At 38.0% G+C, this 22,582-nt stretch overlaps 1 protein-coding gene across 1 annotated transcript in view; it reads right to left on the bottom strand.

Moving 5' to 3' along the window:
• LOC135480314 (uncharacterized) overlaps nt 1-19,016 on the bottom strand; it is a 94,485-nt gene extending 75,469 nt beyond the window's left edge. The window contains exon 1 of the mRNA XM_064760127.1: nt 18,893-19,016. Within this exon, the coding sequence (XP_064616197.1) occupies nt 18,893-18,982 (90 nt within the window). The 5' untranslated portion in view covers nt 18,983-19,016. The remainder of the gene's footprint in view (nt 1-18,892) is intronic.
• Nucleotides 19,017-22,582: the final 3,566 nt, after the last annotated feature.

Below are 22,582 nucleotides of genomic sequence, written 5' to 3'. Positions count from 1 at the left end.
CTTAATGCCAAATGCACTCCGATCAATTGTAAACATCACCGGGACCTGATGACACATCTACACACAATACAGCACTGTGACATGCTGGCAATGCCAGTGTAGTAATCATTAAGCGCTCGACGTTCTCACCAATGAGAGCCTGAGTCATATTATCATCACATTTTAGTGAGAATTAATCATGAAATTGCAAAACGATGCTGAAGCCTTTCAAGCATGTATGCTGTGAAGGAGTCAACTTAAAAAAACATGAGTTCCCGCATCCCCCCCCTCCCTCATCTCTTTGAAAGGTTATGATTGCTTAATACTAAGACACACACCCATTGATTTGTAAACACTACTTTATACTGATGCTTCTCAAATTGTAACACTCGAGCCCAACAAAAATTGCCATAAGGTCCAAAATTTGTACAATGAGGGGAAAATTCAAACGCTGTTTCAAGTTGATCAAAATCTAATCTATAAAAATAAACAGACAGTTAGATGAAAAGATCTGCAATAATAACAGGTTAAGTGACATAGTTTTCCACAGAAATTGACCGCTGAGAAGCAAAATGGCAAATAACATGTTTACTGATGTAGGGAAAGTCGTGATCTTTCACTAGCCGCCATGAAGTGCGGACGGAATCCCACTACTAATATCCACGGGATGAATATAGATGACAGCAATGACTGATGGGAAATTTATCACACAAGCGCTTCGCAAACCCCGCAAAAAAGGGTGCACAAAAGTTCAGTGGCCAACAGTGAGTTAGTGCGTCACTTTGTGCCGGAGCTGTATTGGTCTTGCACTTGGAATTTCACGACGTCTCTGCAATTCCCTATGGATTTCTTCCACGTGCAAATAACTAATGATGAAACATGCAAAAATCTGCGAGAACACTTCTGTCATGGAGGTGCCAATACAGTTGCCAGCGAATAAAACAGTCCAATTTGTTACAAGCTACCGCGGCAACACCTTCGACGGTGAAGGATGCTGATTCCAAAAGTCCCAAATTGATTGTGCTCGCTGTGAGGACTGCGTCATGACTGCGTCATTGCAAGCTCCAGCGACTTGCACCCACCAGCGGGTGTTCTTAACACCATGAGGAATTCCCGGCTGGACCACTGGAGCCATAAGAAAAAATGTCTTGAAATACAGCACTAATAATACCTGCATGCTAATCACCATAGACGCTAAGAAATTAAAGACAATTACAAATTGAATTTTACTTCATTCATAAAATGTGGCATTGTTCCAGAAATAATGACCACAGTGACAGACTAATTACCAGATATGAATCTGTCATGACTTTAAATTTGTTTTTAATATTCATAATATTTAGACATATTATCCAGAAGCACTGACAGATAAATTAACAGACATGAATTTCTTTCATAAATTGATATTAGTATACATATAATAATTAGATTCAATGCACATACTGATTTCTTTCACATGCTTGCTCTATAAAGCCATTCTGAGAAACCATTATTCAACTGTTCAAAAACAAAACCTTTTCATTGATTAAAAAATTCCTAATTTGGACATTAATGATTCAAATTAGATTTGATTTGATTGTTGTTTAATGCTACTCCAGTAAGAAAAAGAATTCAACAGCAAAACTGCCACTGATACAGAATAAATCCCATAACGCATATCATATCCCAATAGTGTAGTACAGTTCATTGTATCCATAGCAACATGACGATTCTCAGCACCATGCAGTGTGTGGCATGTGATGTTGTCAACAATCAACATTCACAAATTAATATAGACAGTCAATAGGGGAGTTTCCGATTCAGCTCTTTTATCGCTGAAGGTAAAGAAGAAGTACCGTTCCATGTGCCCTTACAGAAATGTTATGCAATTAATTTTGATAACATCTGCTGTAACAAGGGCATCTGCAAAAGCATTTCATAAAAAGTTATATTTAAAGTACAGGAACAGTGGAGAAGATTGAGGGACTGAGTGTTTGTGAACTTAAAACATTCTTCAGTAAAGAAAAGAGGTGTCATTTGTTTCTCCTGAGATCCATGTCCAACAAAATCCTGCGATAGTTAGAAGTTTCCCAATATTTTTGACAATTCACATGATGCAGGATTTTTTTTTACCTTTATAACAACAAAAGTGTTCGATCTCAATACTACCCTATTAAAAAAGCACAAATTGGCAATAGCTGTGACAACCTGCACGTCGTTCAGTGAATAGCCTGTGTCAAGGTTGTCAAGTAATTGGTGGGTGTACGTGGTTTACTCCGGGCGTTTCAGTTTCCTTGCCCCGTAAACCTGCCCACTGCGTTCAACGTGAATAATTCTAGGGTAGGGTGTTAAACCCCAATCAAATAAATAAGTATAATTAGCTGACTTAATTAGACTCTAAGACAACGTTACTGATAGGGAGGACTCCATAGCCAGCCAGACAGCATTACAACCCAGTGTCATCCCTTAATTCTAATAGCTTGTTAACCGAATTCCCAGGTGAAAAATCCAATTTTCTGAGACAATACTGCTAACAAAGTGATAATGGCTAAACACAGGCTAATTATAATAAATCATTGTCAATTAAATCTAAAACTGTAAATTTGTGAAATGAAAAGAAGCTTGTTTACAGTAAATCACCTAAAATTTTGGCCCAAAAAGTGCAATTTTAGGAGCAAAAAGATTTCACGGGGAATTTCTATTTTTAATTTTATTTAATTTATTTTTTTTCTTAGATTGGAAAAAGATTTATTCCGCTCGCAAAACAATTAAAACCGGTGTTGCCCAACAGTAGCTACACAATGCCCTTTATGGATTCTTCAACCTTTTCGCATATCAGTGAATGAGCAACTTTCAGAGCAATTTACACATATTTTTTATTTCATTTTGGATACAAAACTACATTGGCTGGATTGGGCAGTTTCAGCTGGGCTTCACATAAAGTATCATTTTATCAGTCAACACAGAATAATGTCTTCAGAATATGATTGATTAAACACCTTGCAAACATGCAAAAAGGTTGAAGAATTACAGTATACAGACAAAAATTCAATTTCATGTGTACATTTATGAACTATGTAAATTTCACACTAAAGTTTACATCAGACACCTATGATAGTGTACATTTCTTTAAGACTTAAAATGACCAAGATGTGCGAAAGGATTTGTATGTGTAATAAGTAATTTTCAGACTGCATCATTACAAACAACAGAGAGGCATATCCCAGTGCAAAAGAATGGCACAGGTAGAGTACAGTATCTTTTAAATAGAATACATATATATTGGAGATTTTTGGAAAGAAATTGATCAGCCCAAATGAAATCCAATTTTACAACAGCACATGCAAAATGATTACCTTTCACAAAATACCAGCCTCGTTTGTCCCCGTATTGCCATACAAAATCAGTAATAATTAAACTTCCCAAAATTTATTAAGAGGGTTGTATTCTAAATTTCAAATCACTTTAACCTGTTAACACCATAAATCTGAAATTTACTGAGATGCAATAATTTAAGCTATTCTTGGTATTAAAATGCGGAAGATTTGATTTAATTGGTAAATAATTTTACTTTTTTTTATTATTAATAATAATTTAATTGTTTACTGATAATTTTTTACGAGTACTATAGCCTCTTCACATGGCAGTAATTCTGTGTTAAGATAAAACCACCACAGAACATCATTATTTTTGCACCATTCGACACCCGCCGTTCATCCAAGAACATAATTCAGAAACTGACCCCATTTAATACCCTACTGTAAATCGATGTAAAGCCACTAAGGAATGTCACTCTGTCATGGTTACGTCATATCATGAAATGTGTACTAGTGCAACGGTACCGCAGATCAATGCTAACGAGTGTAGTTACAGTGGGCATAACCTCAACATCTAGAGTTACGCATAGGAGGAGTTGTCTCCCATGTGGCAGCAGAAGGACACTTTTTGTCCAATCATGCAATGAGGCTTTGTAGTTGGCTGCACAAGTGCTCAAAAACTATCAGTTAATACCAGTATATCACTTAATATAAAAACTGCTTTTTAATGCGAGAGTGATTCAGGTCCAATCTAAGTTGAGGACACGTAAAAGGAATAATTTATGCAAACTCGACTCTCCTGTGAGTTGTACAGATATCTCAACAGACAGATGAAACAGTCTTATGAAAGCTTGCAGTTCAGGCAAGCTCATAACCCATAAATCTGCTATTGTGCACAAAAAGACGTCTCCGCTACTGAGTAAAAAACAGCCTCAATGTCAGGCTGATGAGTTTGAAGCGAGAGCTGTTTGCCAGAGTTGTGAGAGCAGGCATACGAAGCTTTTAAACAACGGCATAAAAACAGCATTACTTTACCGTCTGTATGCGATGGTGGAGAGAGATATCAAAGGGGTGTAAAATCTGCCACCATGAAATGGGCGAAACTTCAACAGGCAAATAGAAAAAGCATAAAAATCCCCCGCAGATGCATTTCGAATAAGCCTTATCTATTTATTTGAAAGTTTAGGAGAAACTGCTCTGTTTTCCTCAAAGACAACCTTGAGCTTGACATTTCTATCTACATGAGGTACATAATATGTTTAACACACTTCCATCTTTACTTTTCTGCTGAATATAATATTATCCAATATTATAATATTTAAATCATCTCTCAGCAAATGGTACATTTCATCAGAGCACATTATATTATTAGCCTTTACAAGCAAAATACCAGGAATGTCAAAATGTTGATATGTTTTATGTACATCAGGGTTTTTCCAGGAATGGTGCTGACATTGAACCTCAAGGGATCTAGCAATTGAAAGGCAAGCTTCCTTAACCACTCAGTCACGACAAGCTCTCCATTTCATTTTGAACTTGTCGTGACTCAGCCATTATATAAGGTAGCTTTCCTTTCATTTGCTAGCTTAAGTATTTGAAAACCTTAATTTTCACATCTGAGGGTAGATTTGAATGTAATTTTTTCGCTTTTAATGTTTTGATCATATTCAGAATTACCTTGAGTTTGTCAACAACACAACATCACAGAAAATATAATTTTTTTATGTTTAAGTGTGGCAGAGTCTATACTTATGTTCCCATATTTGTGTTAGATCAACGTTATCTCTCAGTGTATGCCGTTTTGTAATGTTATTTTTGGCCAAGCCCTTAGATGGCCTTTTCTGACCTCAAGGTTAGTGTGTTTGGTAGGTTTGACTCCATCAGTGTTCATGTACTGACGTGAGCGAGTGTCTGACCAATGTTTTTGAAAAAACGAGTTAGTTGACACTTTGATGTGTATTAAAGGTCGCTCTTACGATTCTTGTATTCTTAATGTTTATGAAGATGTACCCTTCGTTTCATCCGAGCACTTAAGTCAAAATCAGCGACATATGTTTATCTATTTTTCGAAAAATTGTGTAAAAGGGTAAACCTTAAGTAATTCTGAAGTCATGTTATTTCATCTGCAAACGCACAATCTTGTTTAGGTTAAATTACATCAGTGTAACGTTGAAATTAATGGTAATGCCGTAAGATGATTGATCATTTAATTCATAGTTATAAAACTCTAATTACAATTCTAGAGTAATTACGAAAACAAGACTGCTGGACACAGTGATGTACAATCACTTACAGTGATGGGGAATGCTGGCTACTTACCTGCTTGGAGTTCTGACCTGGGTGTCTACAGATGTTTACTGGTTGAATAGCACACCTGATGAGACAGATAGCTGTGACTGTCGTTTTGCTTACTTTGGTTAGCCGACTGTGTAATGGTTCGTGATGTTAAATCACTCTGTACTGGTGAAACTAATCTATAGCTGTCAGTATGGAGGAATGGTTGTCCAGATAGCTACGATTATAACTATATAACATGTAGGTATATACCATTGTGATAATAGTGGAAGCTATACGGTAGTGGGAACGTACGTCTTTATCTGGTGATATCACAGATAACTGCAGATTGTTTACTTTGCTTTAGCTAATATGATGTCAGTGGTAATGCTGGTGTACTTGTTGTTTTAGGGATACTACTACCCTGCTCTGTGCCCTGTATTTGGCCTTTGACTGTTTCGATACCCAAATATGTGACAGTGAATATCTGTGGAGAACATTCAGCCTACATCTAAATAATTCCCATTAAGGAACTGAAAGTAGCATCTTAACATTGGTGTTGTGGAGTTATTTCTCCTTCCCTAAGGGCTACATAAGCAGAGAGATATTCCTAAAATACGCTTGACACAAAAACAGGTAACCATGCGAAAAGGGTGAAGAAATAGGGAAGCTCACAATTCATGTATTCACAACTGATGGATTCAAACTTCATGTATTCACAACTGATGGATTCACTTTTCATGTATTCACAGCTGATGGATTCACACTTCATGTATTCACAGCTGATGGATTCAAACTTCATGTATTCACAACTGATGGATTCACACTTCATGTATTCACAGCTGATGGATTCACACTTCATGTATTCACAGCTGATGGATTCACACTTCATGTATTCACAGCTGATGGATTCAAACTTCATGTATTCACAACTGATGGATTCACACTTCATGTATTCACAGCTGATGGATTCACACTTCATGTATTCACAACTGATGGATTCACACCTCATGTATTCACAATTAAATCGTTGCCTTCACTGTGTGCATGAACCTTGCTTAGCAAATTGGCTTTTCTCATTATTTTAGTCATGTCATGCATGCTGAGGGCATATGTGTTCTTAAATGTCAGAATATTTTTATAAGGTTCAATTTTGGTTCAAAAAATTATCTTACTGCAATACATAAAACATATTGCTATCATAAGTTGATTTTAACTTCTTACTTTTCATAAGTAATGTCCAGGTATGGATGTATGCATCGATTTTTACCTCGCACGTTACCTATTCTTCAGTTACATTAACAAGAGTCATCAGGTGTGTATACATACACTGAGTCTTCTTGTAGTGGGGTGAGTTCATGTTGCCAAAGTGCTGCCACCACTGAAGTATTATTCCGAAGAAACTAGAGATGACACCCCATCCAGTCACACGTAGGTCCTACTGTACGGGCACCAGGCCAACCAATCCTGTTTTCTAGCTCTAACCCCTCAGTGCTAAGTGACCAGCAAGACTATTCACTTGATGTCACCTGAAATTTTACTTTTAATTTTTTTCATGGTCTTTCCATAATTTGCCCAAAACAGACAAACCACATGTAAACTATATAATCTAATTCTGAAGCACAAACCAGAATATAGGATCATATAATTAGGGCATTTGTTTACCATAAACTTTCCAAAAACCTGGAATATGTCTCAGATATTTGCCTACCACTATTTTTCATGGAACCTTGGAACTGTCTTATACTGATAATTTACCTACCATAAACCTGGGGCAGAGTCCACAAAGCCTTTTCTGACTTAAGTCAAGTCAAAATTTTTTAAGTCAAAATTAAAAAATTTTCTTTATGATGCTTAGTTTTTAGTACTGGAAGTGTCTTAAGATAAAATTGATAAGGTGGACAAAAATTTAATTTCTACAGTCCAAATATATTAGCTTTAAGGTCGTATTTCAAGTTTTGACTTATGCGAGAAATGGCTTTGTGGAATTGGTCTCTGCCCACTTTCTAGAACAGGTCCAAAAATCTGGAAAGTGTCTATGATAATTGCTTAACATTTTCTTTACAAAACCTGGGCAATATGAATTTCCTACCCCCAGGGAACTTCCCAAAAAAACATGGTTTTAGGGCAGCTTGTGGTAGGTAGCTCACCCAGACAGCTTACCGGTTTTTGGAAAGTCTCACAAATTTTTCTTTCATAATTCATCATCATAATCCCCATGCCTTTATATTTACAGGTATTTTTTTTTTATTACTGGAGAGAGGAGTGGGACTACATAATGTGTAAAATGCATTATGTTAATTACATCAGTGATGTAACTATAACTAATGTATACATGTGCACAAAATTACTGTACGTATACCATGTATACCCGTACTCGGTAACGAGCAAATAAGAGATAAACAGTAAGCAAAACTTCCATGTCGCTCAAAAGTATACTCTGTCAAAGCATGGTACCACAATACCTATACATTTCAGTTTCTTCAACAGCGGTACGCAACTTTTTTTCCCACTTGGTAGGGGTTAAGAAAAAGGCAAAGTTCATCACTGGCGTCTCAGCTGACAGAAAAACTGAATAAGTGAAGACAGGTGCTGTGTATTTGACTGAGTAAGCATTAACGCTTTTCTGTGCCTAACGAAGCCGCTTGTCTGAGCAGGCAAGCCAGTGCAGGTGACCGGGGTAACTGATACTCACATGTATGTACCCTATCAGTAATGCACCTGTATGTGAAGACGTTTATCACATGCTGGGTTGCAATGCCTGCTAGAGCACTTCCTTAGTTACCTGCTTTTTTGCTTTTATTGAGTTTTTATGTTTTACTGTAGGTTTTTTTTATAACCAACTACAGCTTTACACAGACTCTATTACACCCAACCAAAGGTGCACATATACTAACCTTATTGTGAAGGTGTTTCCAAAACACTAACCTTAGTGCAAAGGTGATTCACAAACAATAACCTTAGTGTGAAGGCATTTTGCAAACAATAACCCTAGTGTGAACGTGTTTCCTTAGTCATGTTAGTGTGAAGGCATTTTTCAAACAATAACCCTAGTGTGAAAGTGTTTCCTTAGTCATGTTAGTGTGAAGGCATTTTGCAAACAATAACCCTAGTTCTCACACACTAACCTTAGTGTGTTTCTCACCCACTAACCTCATTGTGAAATGCTTCTCAAACAACAATGCTTGTTGCTGACATATATTCAATGACGACCAATTCTTGTCGCTGACATATATTCACTCATGACCAATTCTTGTTGCTGACATATATTCACTGATGACCAATTCTTGTTGCTGACATATATTCACTCATGACCAATTCTTGTTGCTGACATATATTCACTCATGACCAATTCTTGTTGCTGACATATATTCACTGATGACCAATTCTTGTTGCTGACATATATTCACTGATGACCAATTCTTGTTGCTGACATACATTCACTGATGACCAATTCTTGTTGCTGACATATATTCAATGACGACCAATTCTTGTTGCTGACATATATTCACTGATGACCAATTCTTGTTGCTGACATATATTCACTGATGACCAATTCTTGTTGCTGACATATATTCACTGATGACCAATTCTTGTTGCTGACATATATTCACTGATGACCAATTCTTGTTTTACAATTCCATAGTCAAGAATTATTCACTTCTACGATGGAGGTCAGTTTTATGGGTGAAGGAAAACGTGGTAATTAAACCACCAACCCTTGGCAAATCACTGACTAGCTTACCCACATCTGATGTATATATCTTTATGTCAGTGGAAGACCAGTTGTCTTCAATGAATGTAACACAGTGAAAAATATCATGAGATTGCTATCAACTATTTATTGTTATTGAACAAAGGAATACACAAGTATAATATCTAATTATTTATAATAGATATTTACATATTATCTAACTATAACTGCATCTATTGTGGTACAAAAGTTCAGAATCTTAACCACACATAACTCACTGAGTTATATCACACTCAATCAATCCCCACACAGGCTGGCATACACAGCTACATCGCTGCCTCACTTCTGAATGTCACGTTTTAATTAAATTGAAAAATTTTGCTTTAACCCCTTTATTAAAAATATGGGGCAAAACTCTAAATACTCTAAAAGATTTTACTGGCCTTTTGAAGAATTTTCTTGGTTTTACTTTTCTCTCAATATAATTTTTTTTTAAATCCTTAATTATCTTTCTTATCAGACAGAATTAAAAAAAATATTCCCTAAAAAGCTACCAATATCACCTGCTGTGAGCACTTCATGAGAGACTTCCTGATCTACCCGCTTACTTCCAGTGTGTCTCAAAAAGCGAGTGTTTGTAGTTATTGAAGACGGTCAAACAGTACCCTATTTTTCTGACAGACATGACCTTAGAGTGAAGGTATTGTGTGATTTACCACCAATAAGAAACTTTTTAGACCTAATTATTATTTTCTGTAAAAGCAACTATCTTAAGCACCTGTAAGATATATAAATGACCCCCGTTTCTGAGTATAAATGCTATACATCGATCTAGAAATAAAATTCATGATTTTCTTGGCACTGCAACTGTGTCAGTGAAGTTTTGATATGGGTGACCATTTGATGGTACATGTATCTTAATTAAACCATTCACACATGGAGAAATTAAAACCCACGTTTTTGTGTAACTTCCTGTTTGCATATCTCTTGTCATAACTGTGTATGATATTTATGTCTCTATCTTCTTTTTTGTCATCTTTCCCACTGACTCCACATGTTTTTGTGATTCCCCCTACCACAACTAAGACTGCCTATAAAAAATAATAGGACTTGCAACTTCAAAACAAAAAAGCCTCTTCAAGATGCGTAGAAGCAGATGAGAGTTACTAAGCTGTCTGAACGTGTGTTCTACCCCTTGAGAAGTCTCGAATGAGTGCCAGATTTTATATGAATTCCACCTGTTCCTGCCTTCAGACACATTCCCTTTTTTCTCCTTCGATCTTTTTCTCCCTACAGCAATATGCGTGCATCAGATCCTGTCCAGATTTGATCTTGAGTTTTCTCCAGTGTCAAGAGTGTTCTAACATACATATGTAATATAGCTTCAGTGCAATTTCTCACAATTACAGGTTTTCAGCAGAAACTTTGTAACAAGTGTGGATGGGTACATTGAAAAAAAAAAACAGTAGTCAAAACAAGACAGGTAAAAAAAGTGCACCTTGCAGCAGACCTGATGTTATATATAAACACACACCTAAAAAAAACACTTTGTGAGTTGAACAAGAGAACACCCAGCAGTAAGTGAGTGCAGGAAGAAGAATATATAGTATTTTAATACTTGCACAAAATAAATCAAATGCCTAGCCAAACTAGCAGAAATAGCAAATAGCCTGAAGGACACACAATTAAGAACATAATGTACATGTAAGACTAAATCATTGGTGAATTTTGTTATCTGCCATCAAATGGTTCTGACTGAAGTAATTCTGGGAAATGGAATTATGCCAAGGGGTGTAACTCCTGTGGTAGATACCCTGGTATAGGGCATATCCCAGCTCTGATTCCCACAAAGAACCAGTCTGCACGCAGTCTTACATTAAACTACACTAATACATGCCCAAATTTAGCAACCATAAATATTTTACATGCTTTGTAGTGATTTTGTGAAACATTACTAAAAGGCTCTACTGACCACTTGTTGACAATGCAGCTACAGCTGTATACAAATGCAAGCTCCACCACAATTACCAATGTCATAAATGTATCTGCATAACTGCATAAAAAACTGAGCTCTCTTCTGAAATTGTAATTATTTCTTTCATTGATGTTTTACACTATAGTGAAGAATATTTCACTTATGTATCACTGCAGCAGCCAGTATTATGGTCCAGGAAGGCCATTGAGCACTAGCAGAGGCCATGCAGGGGAATTAACCCACGATCATCCACGTGCTGTTGGCAGACCTCCCCAAGAACGACTGGAGAAAAAGCCAGCATGACATGGACTTGAACTCAGACTGAGCGCACTGGTGAGAGGCTCCTGGCCATCATGCTGTACGTGCCTTTACGCTAAGCACTTAGGCCACCCCCCACCCCCCCCACACACACCCCACCCGCTTATGAAATAACATGCTCCTCTTAGAAGCCCTAAATTACCTATATGCTTTAATAATGCACATTTAACTTTGTTTGCTGTTTTAACACTATTTTTACCCCACGATGCAAAATTTTTCATCAAGGTTGTCTAAATTCATCAGTAAATGTGTGTAATATCAACCTTTCTGTAGTAAATTTAGAAGGGTTCATTATCATTATTTCTGGTCAAATTAAAAGAATCTTTTACAGTGTATAAAGGCTTTTGCCTTCGTACACACATTACCTTGTCCATGCTATAGCTTGAGGTGGATAACTTCAGAATGAAGACTGATGAAAGGAGAGATAATGCTGACAATCTGGCAAGTAGAGGGTTAACTGTGACTCAGTGCACACGATGCGTCTGTGAATGCTGAGGCCGCCACTTGTCAGACTGTCATCACTGTCAGTCCTCGTTATAGACATACAAGACGGGAACCAGCCAGACACGGTTTCATTAGAGAGCAAAACGGCACTTGTTAACTTTCCAACTGGGACACAGGTGTCTGGATGAGAGATGTTTCTACATCTTTCATTTTCAGGAGAAAAGAACAAAAATAACCATGCATTCTTATAAGGGGACACAGAATCGTTAGTCATGTATTATACTCTGCATGTGAACAGAGTACACAAAAAAATACAGATTTATGTACAGTTTGCAGTAGATACAGTACTGTTCCTCAATCTTCCAAATTAAATGCACTGATGGGACCGAGAGCTCTGAAGCAAAAGCGGCAGGCCCTTAGGCAATGCGATGTGTTTCAACTGGAGAGGGTGTATATTGGAAAAGGTGGTGATAAATGTATAGGTTTATTGAAAACTGGTGTTTTTAATGAATACTGCAGGTTGTAGGCCCTCTTAAGATGAATAATGTAGGGACCTGCCTGATCTTCCCACCTACTAGCAGGTTTAGTTTTGGAGAGGAACTCACATCAACCCAATTGATAAGAGGCTCCCTAGCCCACTAAGTAGGTTAAATTCTATAGTGCATGTAAAATGTCTATATTGATTTGTTTGTTTGCTTGGTGTTTTACACTGCACTCAAGAATATTTCACTTATACGATAAGTCAGCATTATGGTTGGAGAAAGCCAGGCATAGCCCAGGAGAAACCCACGGCCATCCGCAGGTTGATGACAGACATTGCCACATATGGCTAGAGAGGAAGTCAGCATGAGCTGGACTTGAACTTACAGCGAACGCATTGGTGGAAGTCTCCTGGGTCATTGCACCAGGCTGGCATGCTAATTATATTACAGCGTAACGCCATCTGTTACAAAATTGTTTGTTTCTCATAATCATCCTATCTGAATAATTACAGCACGTGTATATATATAATCGCTTGGTGTATTTATTATAATTTTTTCACTAAAATTTAATTTTGCATTTAAAGGCAAATTACAGTGGAAATGAACACAAAGAATTAAAAAAAATTATAACTGAACACAAAAATATTCATAAAATAAATTTCACTGAAGGTGCTTCTTGGTGGAATAGCAATAGGCAAAACGATGTTGAACAATGAGCAAATACTATCTCTCCTTATATTACAGGTGAGTCTCACCTGGCACAGTTTCCTGAACCCTGCCACATGCTAACATCTCTGGTTTAATTAGCGCAACATCCCTGCTCAGGTAGTCTATGACTCACCCATCAAAACTCAAGGCCACATAGACTTAGTTTTCCGTACTCATTTCCACTAACAGAGCTACTTAACAGCTTACCTGTCAGACATAATTAACATCCATTTAGATGCACGAGTCTCATGCACAAATGTTATAGAACATATAGGCTAAGGGCAGCTGTTCTATCTCCCTCCCTCTTCAGAATCTGTAGCAGTTCAAAATGGGGTAAAATTGGGCAGTTTAATATTTGCCTTAACACAGATGGCAGTTTTCTATCTATATAAAAAAAATCAGAGTCAAAGTATACTATATGATTCATTTTACTGACAAACTTTAATAAAAAAACAGCAAGATCATCTCTCAATCAATTCTGTCATAAGACGACCAAGGTGCCCTTAGAGTGCATGTGCGTGTAATGTGCCTCCTTGTTGCAAGACAGATTTCCACAGCTCTTTTATCTAGTGCTGCTTAACTGAGACGACTTACCGAATTCAAGTAAGCTGTCTTGCCCGAGCCATTTTACTGATACTGGTCAACCATTCATTGCACTATCCCCTTAATGCTGAATGTCAAGCAAGGAAGCTACAACTTTCTCTTTTAAAGTGTTAGGCGTGATCTGACGCAGGATTGACCCTGGATCTACCACTCCCACCTGGGTTTTAAATGTAGCCATGTATTTATTTGATTATGCTGTTTAAGGGGCCTCTGTGGCTCAGTCGGTTAGCGCGCTAGCGCAGCGTAATGACCCAGGAGTCTCTCTCCAATGCGGTCGCTGTGAGTCCAGCTCATGCTGGCTTCCTCTCCGGCTGTATGTGGGAAGGTCTGCCAGCAGCCTGCAGATGGTCGTGGGTTTCCCCCGGGCTCTGCCCGGTTTCCACCGGTTTACACCCACCATAATGCTGGCCGCCGTCGCATAAGTGAAATATTCTTAAGTACGGCGTAAAACACCAATCAAAAAAAAAAAAAAAAAGATTATGCTGTTTAACATCGTACTCAAGAACATTTGACTTGTACAACAGCAGCCAGCATTATGATCTGAGGGAACATATGGGGAAACCCATGGCCATCTGCAGGCTGCTGGCAAATCTTCCCATGTAAGCTGGTCTTGAACTCTGTGGCATTGGTGAGAGGTTCTGGGCTTGTACGTTTAACCACTAGGCTGTGGAAGCCCCCACCTGGGTCCTACGAAACAAGTCGAACACCAAACATGACACTTAACCCATTTCTAGTACACAGACACAAGACACCTTGTCCAGTCTCAGGATGCAAACACCAGACAGGACACCCAACCCAATCACAGTATACTCACACCAGGCATGACACCCCACCCAGTCTCAGGATACCGAAACCCATCATGACACCCACCCCAATCTTCATACACAGACACCAGACATGTCACCCTACCCAGCCCCAGGATATATATAGTGACAGTCAATTCACAGTAAATGTTTTTTAAAAGTTTGCCTTTAAATGCAAAATTTTAGCGAAAAAGAAATAATCAAATTCTAGATAGGGTCAGATAGTGACAGTTCATAACAAAACAATTTTTTTTTAAAGATGTCTTATGTGTTGAGCATTGAGTGAGAAAGTAAAACACAAACCGAACAGATTTTTTAGTCTTAAAAAAATGGCCAGACTCAGGACTGAACCCAGGTCTACATCTTCAAGGTAATCAGTCTAATCGCTTTGCTACACTATAACGCAGTAGCAGTCTTCAGCATCATTTAATTCCACGAGCGTATCAGTTACACACTCCGTGCTCAGGAATATCTACCCATGAAGTCTGTGTCTATTTCTTTAAAGCCCACCTGGTTCATGTCACCTTACTTACCTTGCAGCTTACAAACTACATGACAGGTTCATTTACGGTTTAGTGTATAAATCATGAACTCCTCTCATTCTCTGACGTCACATTGGACTCACACCTGCTTGAAGATGTTTATATCAGTAGACTACATTCAGTAAATCTTCTTATATATGAGAGACAATGCTGGCTTAATATATTAACCTTTCTAAGAGCACATATGGTAAAACATCAAAACATTATTTTATAATTTTTCAATGTTGGCACTTGTTCAAATAAATTTTAACTATCAAGTTATTCTGGGTCTTGTTAATGTAAGACCTGTAATTTATGACAAACCTAAGCTTGATCTGTCAAATATGGTTGAACTTGAAACTTCAAAAATTCCACATGTTATTAATACATTTTTGCCAGCAGGCTTAAAAATGAAATCGACAGTAGGGTGAGATAACTCTGTTCTGGGATATGTTTTAGGAATGAATCAGTAATTACCTCCCTTGAACAGGATCCTTGGGCCACTTTCACAAAGCAGTGCACAACATTTTTTTTACCATACATTTGTCAAACGACATTTTGCACGTCGCTATTACCGCACCATTGTCCTATATGTGCGATATCATACATGTACAACATCTTTGTGAGAGTGGCCTATATACTGTAAATGCTACGTGAACATTGTATATCTTTGTACATACAGCTGTATTGGTCAAAGTGTAAAGGCATATGATTGACATTGTAAACAATATTTCAGATTTTCTCACCCCTTTTCTTTTCCCAAAAAACTGGATGAAACAAAAGAGTTTCATGTAATTCACACTCCTGAAAAAGTGTCACAGTGAAAGTTACATCAAAGGGTAGGAAAAATTAAGTAACTACTTCCTTCAAAATTATGAGACCACCAATCTATGAGTTTTCACTGAAAATGAGAATTACACATGTAAACCATGGAAATGAAAGAAAATTGTGCAGAAATATTTGTATGCTGTTTTCAGAAGTTTCCGACCAAAGTCCAGTTGTGTGCTAGCCCAATGTCATGCATCATTGTGGAAACTTTTGTCACAGTGATAACTGCCCTGCGAGACAGTGATTTTCCAACAGCCCTCATAATAGCTGTCTTGTTGGAAAACCAAGTTACCCCTAGAAAACGCTTCCCCATTTAAAAGGTTTCCATATTCCCCACATAGCCAACCATGCCTGTGTGCAGCTACACATCATGTGTCTGGTTTCAAAACAATACTTGGTAAATGACACATGCCTTGAAAAATTAAGCTTTTAAATTGGATGTTAAAATTTGACCCCTACAGCCAACATATATTGTGTCCAAAGCTGCCCACATACTGTCAAATCATAGCGTCATGAATGGACAGTTAAGTAAAGCTAAATGATTTTGCAATGAGTTTAAAATGTTGCTTGCATGAAAAAGCCACTTGACTAATACTTCATGAATTTTTCACAAATTGTATGCATGTGTCTTTTTACCTTTTACTGTTCAAATATTTGTCCTTATACTGTATACGAGCAAAACCTGAACTTTCATCCATGCCAAAGTTAACTGCCTATTCTAGTTATTATCTTACTAGAAATGTTTGTTTGAAGTACTGGGAAAACGTGAATATCAGTACCAAAGGTAATATTTTAATTGTCTCTAAATACTCACTATTTTTTGAGAATTTTTAGGGCAAACACAGTCAATGTATAAAGTTAACATTTACTTTTAGAGAAAAAACATACTTATTACACATAATTAATTGTTACAAATCTGTAATACAGGTAACAACATTGCATGCTTCATACAGGCGTAATTTTATACCTATGAACATTTTCATACTAAACGATAGAGAATAAATCAGCTATGGTCATTACATATACTCTTCCCAGAGCTCGGGGCAGGTATGGTGGTCTGTACAGACCACCCTGTATGTACAGATGGTACTTATCACCAATCTCCCACACATGCTCAGCATAACGTCTGAGGCAGGCACCTGGACAAGTCTAGTAAGCTACAAAGCTAACCCATTAACATGTGAACCCTCCAACCATATTAAATAATATCTAAAGATCTTTGGTATAAAAATATTTGGGCGAAAGCTTAAAAATTTTATTTTAATAAGTGGGTCAGTTAAATACAGTATTACAAATACACATGGTTTATTTCTTTTATTAGTAAACATCACAAACCATTAACTACCATTGGTTCAAGATACTTTGAATACATCATTTAAACAAGGGCAAAGCAAGTACACCATTTAAACAAGGACACAGCAAGTACCTCATTTAAACAAGGGCACAGCAAATACACCAATTAAACAAGGGCACAGCAAATACACCATTTAAACAAGGGTACAGCAAGTACACCATTTAAACAAGGACACAGCAAGTACACCATTTAAACAAGGGCACAGCAAATACATGAATTAAACAAGGGTACAGCAAATACACCAATTAAACAAGGGAACAGCAAGTACACCAATTAAACAAGGGCACAGCAAACACATCATTTAAGCAAGGGCACAGCAAATACACCATTTAAACAAGGACACAGCAAGTACACCATTTATTTATTTGATTGGTGTTTTACGCCGTACTCAAGAATATTTCACTTATATACGACGGCGACCAGCAATATGGTGACAGTACCAATACGATACATGTATACATGTAGACAAGATCCTTGACAGTACTAATACCATACATGTATACATGTAGACAAGATCCTTGACAGTACTAATACGGTACATGTATACATGTAGACAAGATCCTTGAAAGTACTAATACGATACATGTATACATGCAGATATGATCCTTGACAGTACCAATACGATACATGTATACATGTAGACAAGATCCTTGACAGTACCAATACGATACATGTATACATGTAGACAAGATCCTTGACAGTACTAATACGGTACATGTATACATGTAGACAAGATCCTTGAAAGTACTAATACGATACATGTATACATGCAGATATGATCCTTGACAGTACCAATACGATACATGTATACATGTAGACAAGATCCTTGACAGTACCAATACGATACATGTATACATGTAGACAAGATCCTTGACAGTCCTAATACCATACATGTATACATGTAGACAAGATCCTTGACAGTACTAATACGGTACATGTATACATGTAGACAAGATCCTTGAAAGTACTAATACGATACATGTATACATGCAGATATGATCCTTGACAGTACCAATACGATACATGTATACATGTAGACAAGATCCTTGACAGTACCAATACCATACATGTATACATGTAGACAAGATCCTTGACAGTACTAATACCGTACATGTATACATGTAGACAAGATCCTCCACAGTACCAATGCGATACATGTATACATGTAGACAAAATCCTTGACAGTACCAATACCATACATGTATACATGTAGACAAGATCCTTGACAGTCCTAATACCATACATGTATACATGTAGACAAGATCCTTGACAGTCCTAATACGATACATGTATACATGTAAACAAGATCCTGTCATTTAATAATGTTAACAGCTTATTTTAATGCCTATGGTTCATATTATTTTCGCTGACTTCTTGATTATAACCATATAATATCAAACCTGAAAGGAACTTTGTAACAAAGCAAATTTTTCTCAACATCACCATAAACTCTCAATCTTCAAACCGCTTATCACTGTCTGTGTCTGAAACTCAAACTGATATCTCTTCTGAGTCCTCTGTTAGACTGTCTGAAAATAAGTATTCAAAACAATAAAACAAATTTAAAACAACAAAGCACTGGAAAAGTCAGAATAATGAGTAAATCTACTTACTGAGTCTTCTTGATCAGGCGATATCTTAGGCTGGTTCAACGTCACACTCAGCTTGGTTTTCCACTTTTTATCTTTAGCTTTCTTGGCCATTGTGGAACTTTTTTTTGACGTCCTTATATGAGAATTTTTTTGGCACCTTATGGCAAGAATTCTTTTTTTGTTGTCCTTCCTTGTTCCTAAAACCCGGAAAATTTTACAACTTTCAACTGGTGTATTACCGGTGACCAATCAAAGAATTTGAACCCAGGTGCATCAGTAAGCTCCACAAGGTCACTGTCCTGTGATGGTCCACTGACCGCTCAAACAAGTCAATGACTTCTGACCTACCCACACACGACCATATTTGATCAAAATACGTCCCGCTGTCTGAAAAATGTCCCGTAATTTGCAAATGAAGATGAACACATCAAATTCAATCACACACCCTACAATTTGGCTCCAAATATTTGTTGTACAAAGTCTAAAGCCTTATATACTCCTCTGAGTCAGACATCAGCTGTCATGTTGCTTCCAGCCAAAGCCTAGCAGGATGTTGCTGTGTCTGACATCTGCCAGTACCCTATATGTCAAAAGCATTCAATGGACAATGCTGTTAATCTTCTTGTCTGAGGCAAACCACAGCCATCATCCCCACCTGGAATAGTAAGAAAAAGTGAGTGAGAATTCAAAATTCTAGGATTTTGGTTAATAACAGAGTAAATGACTGATTCGTTGACATAATTTCAGTGGAGAGTAGCTTAAGAATGATTGACTGAACTGGATAAGTAGTTATAGAACTGTAGAGTAAGCTGTAGAAATACTGAATTGGGTGAGCAGTTATAGAAATGTTTGAATGAATTGGATAACAGTTATAGAAATGTTTGGATGAATTGGATGAGCAGTTATAGAAATGTTTGGATGAATTGAATGAGCAGTTATAGAAATGTTCGGATGAATTGGGTGAGCAGCTACAGAAATGCTTGGATGAATTGGGTGAGCAGGTACAGAAATGTTTGGATAAATTGGGTGAGCAGATACAGAAATGCTTGGATGAATTGGGTGAGCAGCTATAGAAAGGTTTGGATGAACTGGGTGAGCAGATACAGAAATGCTTGGATGAATTCGGTGAGCAGGTACAGAAATGTTTGGATAAATTGGGTGAGCAGATACAGAAATGCTTGGATGAATTGGGTGAGCAGCTATAGAAAGGTTTGGATGAACTGAATTGGAAAGCAGTTATAGAAATGATTGGATGAACTTGGTGAGTAGCTATAAAAATGATTTGCTGAACAGCTAGAGTGGTAAGCAGCTAGAGCAATGGTTGGATAAATTGGGTGTGTAGCCAAAGAACTGATTGGATGAATTGGGTGAGTAGCTGTAGAAATGATAGGATGGACTTGGTAAGTATCTCTATAAATGATTGGGAGACGAGCTACAGAAATGATTGGCCAAAGAGCTATAGAAATGATTTGATAAACTTGATCAATTGCTGTAAAAGTGATTGGCTGAACTGAGTAAGTAGCTAGAGAATGGTTGGATGAACTGGGTTAGTTGCTGTAGAAATGACTGGATGAACTGGTTGAGTAGCTATAAAATGATTGGATGAACTGGGTGAGTATCTATAGTAATGACTGAGTGAGGAGCTATAGAAATGCTTGGATGAACTTGATGAGTAGCTGTAAAAATGATTGGCTGAACTGGGTAAGCAGCTAGAGAAATGGTTGCATGAACTGGGTGAGGAACTATAGAACTGATTGGCTGAACTGGGTTAGTAGCTAAATGATTGGTTGAATTGGGTAATAGCTATAGAAATGATTGCATGAACTGGACGAGTGTTTGATTGATTGGGTGAGGAACTAAGGATATTGTTGCTTGAGGAGCTACATGTATAGAGATGATCGGGTGAACCTTCTGAATTGTTACAGAACTGACTGAATGACAGAGTGAGTAGCTACAGAACTGACTGATGGACTGAGTAACTAATGAACTGACTGACTGACTGACTGACTGACTAACTGACTGACAGTGTGTTGAGTAGCTACAGAGCTGACTGACTAACAGAGTGAGTAGCTATAGAAGTGATTGTTACACTGACAGGTTGAGTGGCTACAGACCTGACTGACTGACTGACAGGCTGAGCAGCTATAGAACTGCCTGACTGACTGACTGACACGGTGAGTAGGTATAGAACAGACTGACTGACACGATGAGTAGCTATAGAACTGACTGGCTGACTGATTGACAGGGTGAGTAGCTATAGAACTGACTGACTGACACGGTGAGTAACTCTACTGCTATTACTGACTGCCTGACTGACAAGGTGAGTAGCTACAGAACTGAATGACTGACTGACTGACTGACAGGATGAGTAGCTATAGAACTGCCTGACTGATGCACTGAGTAACTAATGAACTGACTGACTAACTGACTGACAGTGTGTTGAGTAGCTACAGAGCTGACTGACTAACAGAGTGAGTAGCTATAGAAGTGATTGTTACACTGACAGGTTGAGTGGCTATGGACCTGACTGACTGATTGACCGACTGACTTACACGGTGAGTAGCTATAGAACCGACTGACTGACTGACTGATTGACAGTGCGAGTAGCTATAGAACTAAATGACTGAATGTCTGACTAACTGACTGACAGACAGTGAGTATCTATAGAACTGACTGCCCAACTCACTGACAGGGTGAGTAGCTATCAAACTGACTGACTTACTGACTGACTGACAGGGCGAGTAGCTATAGAACTGAATGACTGAATGACTGACTAACTGACTAACAGACAGTGAGTATCTATAGAACTGACTGCTCGACTCACTGACAGGGTGAGTAGCTATAGAACTGACTGACTTACTGACTAACTGACTGACAGGGTGACTAGCTAAAGAACTGACTGACTGACAGGGCGAATAGCTACAGAAATGACTGGATGAGTAGCTAGTAGCTGACAGAGTGGGCAGCTATAGAACTGAATGACTGACTGACTGACAGGGTTGAGTAGCTATAGAACTGACTGACTGACCTGACTTGCTGACAGGGTGAGTAGGTATAGAACTGAATGACTGATTGACTGACTGACAGGGTGAGTAGCTATAGAACTTAATGATTGACAGGGTGAGTAGCCATAGAACTGACTGACTGACTGACACAGTGAGTAGCTAAAGAACCAACTGACTGACACGGTGAGTAGCTATAGAACCAATTGACTGACTGACAAAGTGAGCAGCTATAGAACTGATTGACTGACTGACTGACTGAGTGACTGACTCACTGACAGGGTGAGTAACTATAGAACTGAATGACTGACTGATTGGCAGGGTGAGTAGCTATAGAACTGACTGACTTACTGACTGACTGCCTGACTCACTGACAGGGTGACTTTCTAAAGAACTGACTGACTGACTGACTGACTGACTGACTGACTGACTGAGAGGATGAGTACCTTATAGAACTGAATGACTGAATGACTGACTGACTGACAGTGAGTAGCTATAGAACTGACTGCCTGACTGGCTGACAGGGTGAATAGCTACAGAACTGACTGGATGAGTAGCTATAGAATTGACTGACTGACTGACAGGATGAGTAGCTATAGAACTGACTGGCTGACAGGGTGAGTAGCTATAGAACTGAATGAGTGGCTGACAGAATGAGTAGCTGTAGAACTGAATGACTGACTGACAGGGTGAGTAGCTATAAAACTGA

Source organism: Liolophura sinensis, chromosome 13 (genome assembly GCF_032854445.1).
Source record: "Liolophura sinensis isolate JHLJ2023 chromosome 13, CUHK_Ljap_v2, whole genome shotgun sequence".
Taxonomy (NCBI): Eukaryota; Metazoa; Mollusca; class Polyplacophora; order Chitonida; family Chitonidae; genus Liolophura; species Liolophura sinensis.
Note: the sequence above shows the minus strand (reverse complement) of the source record. Positions and strands in the feature narration are given on the sequence as shown.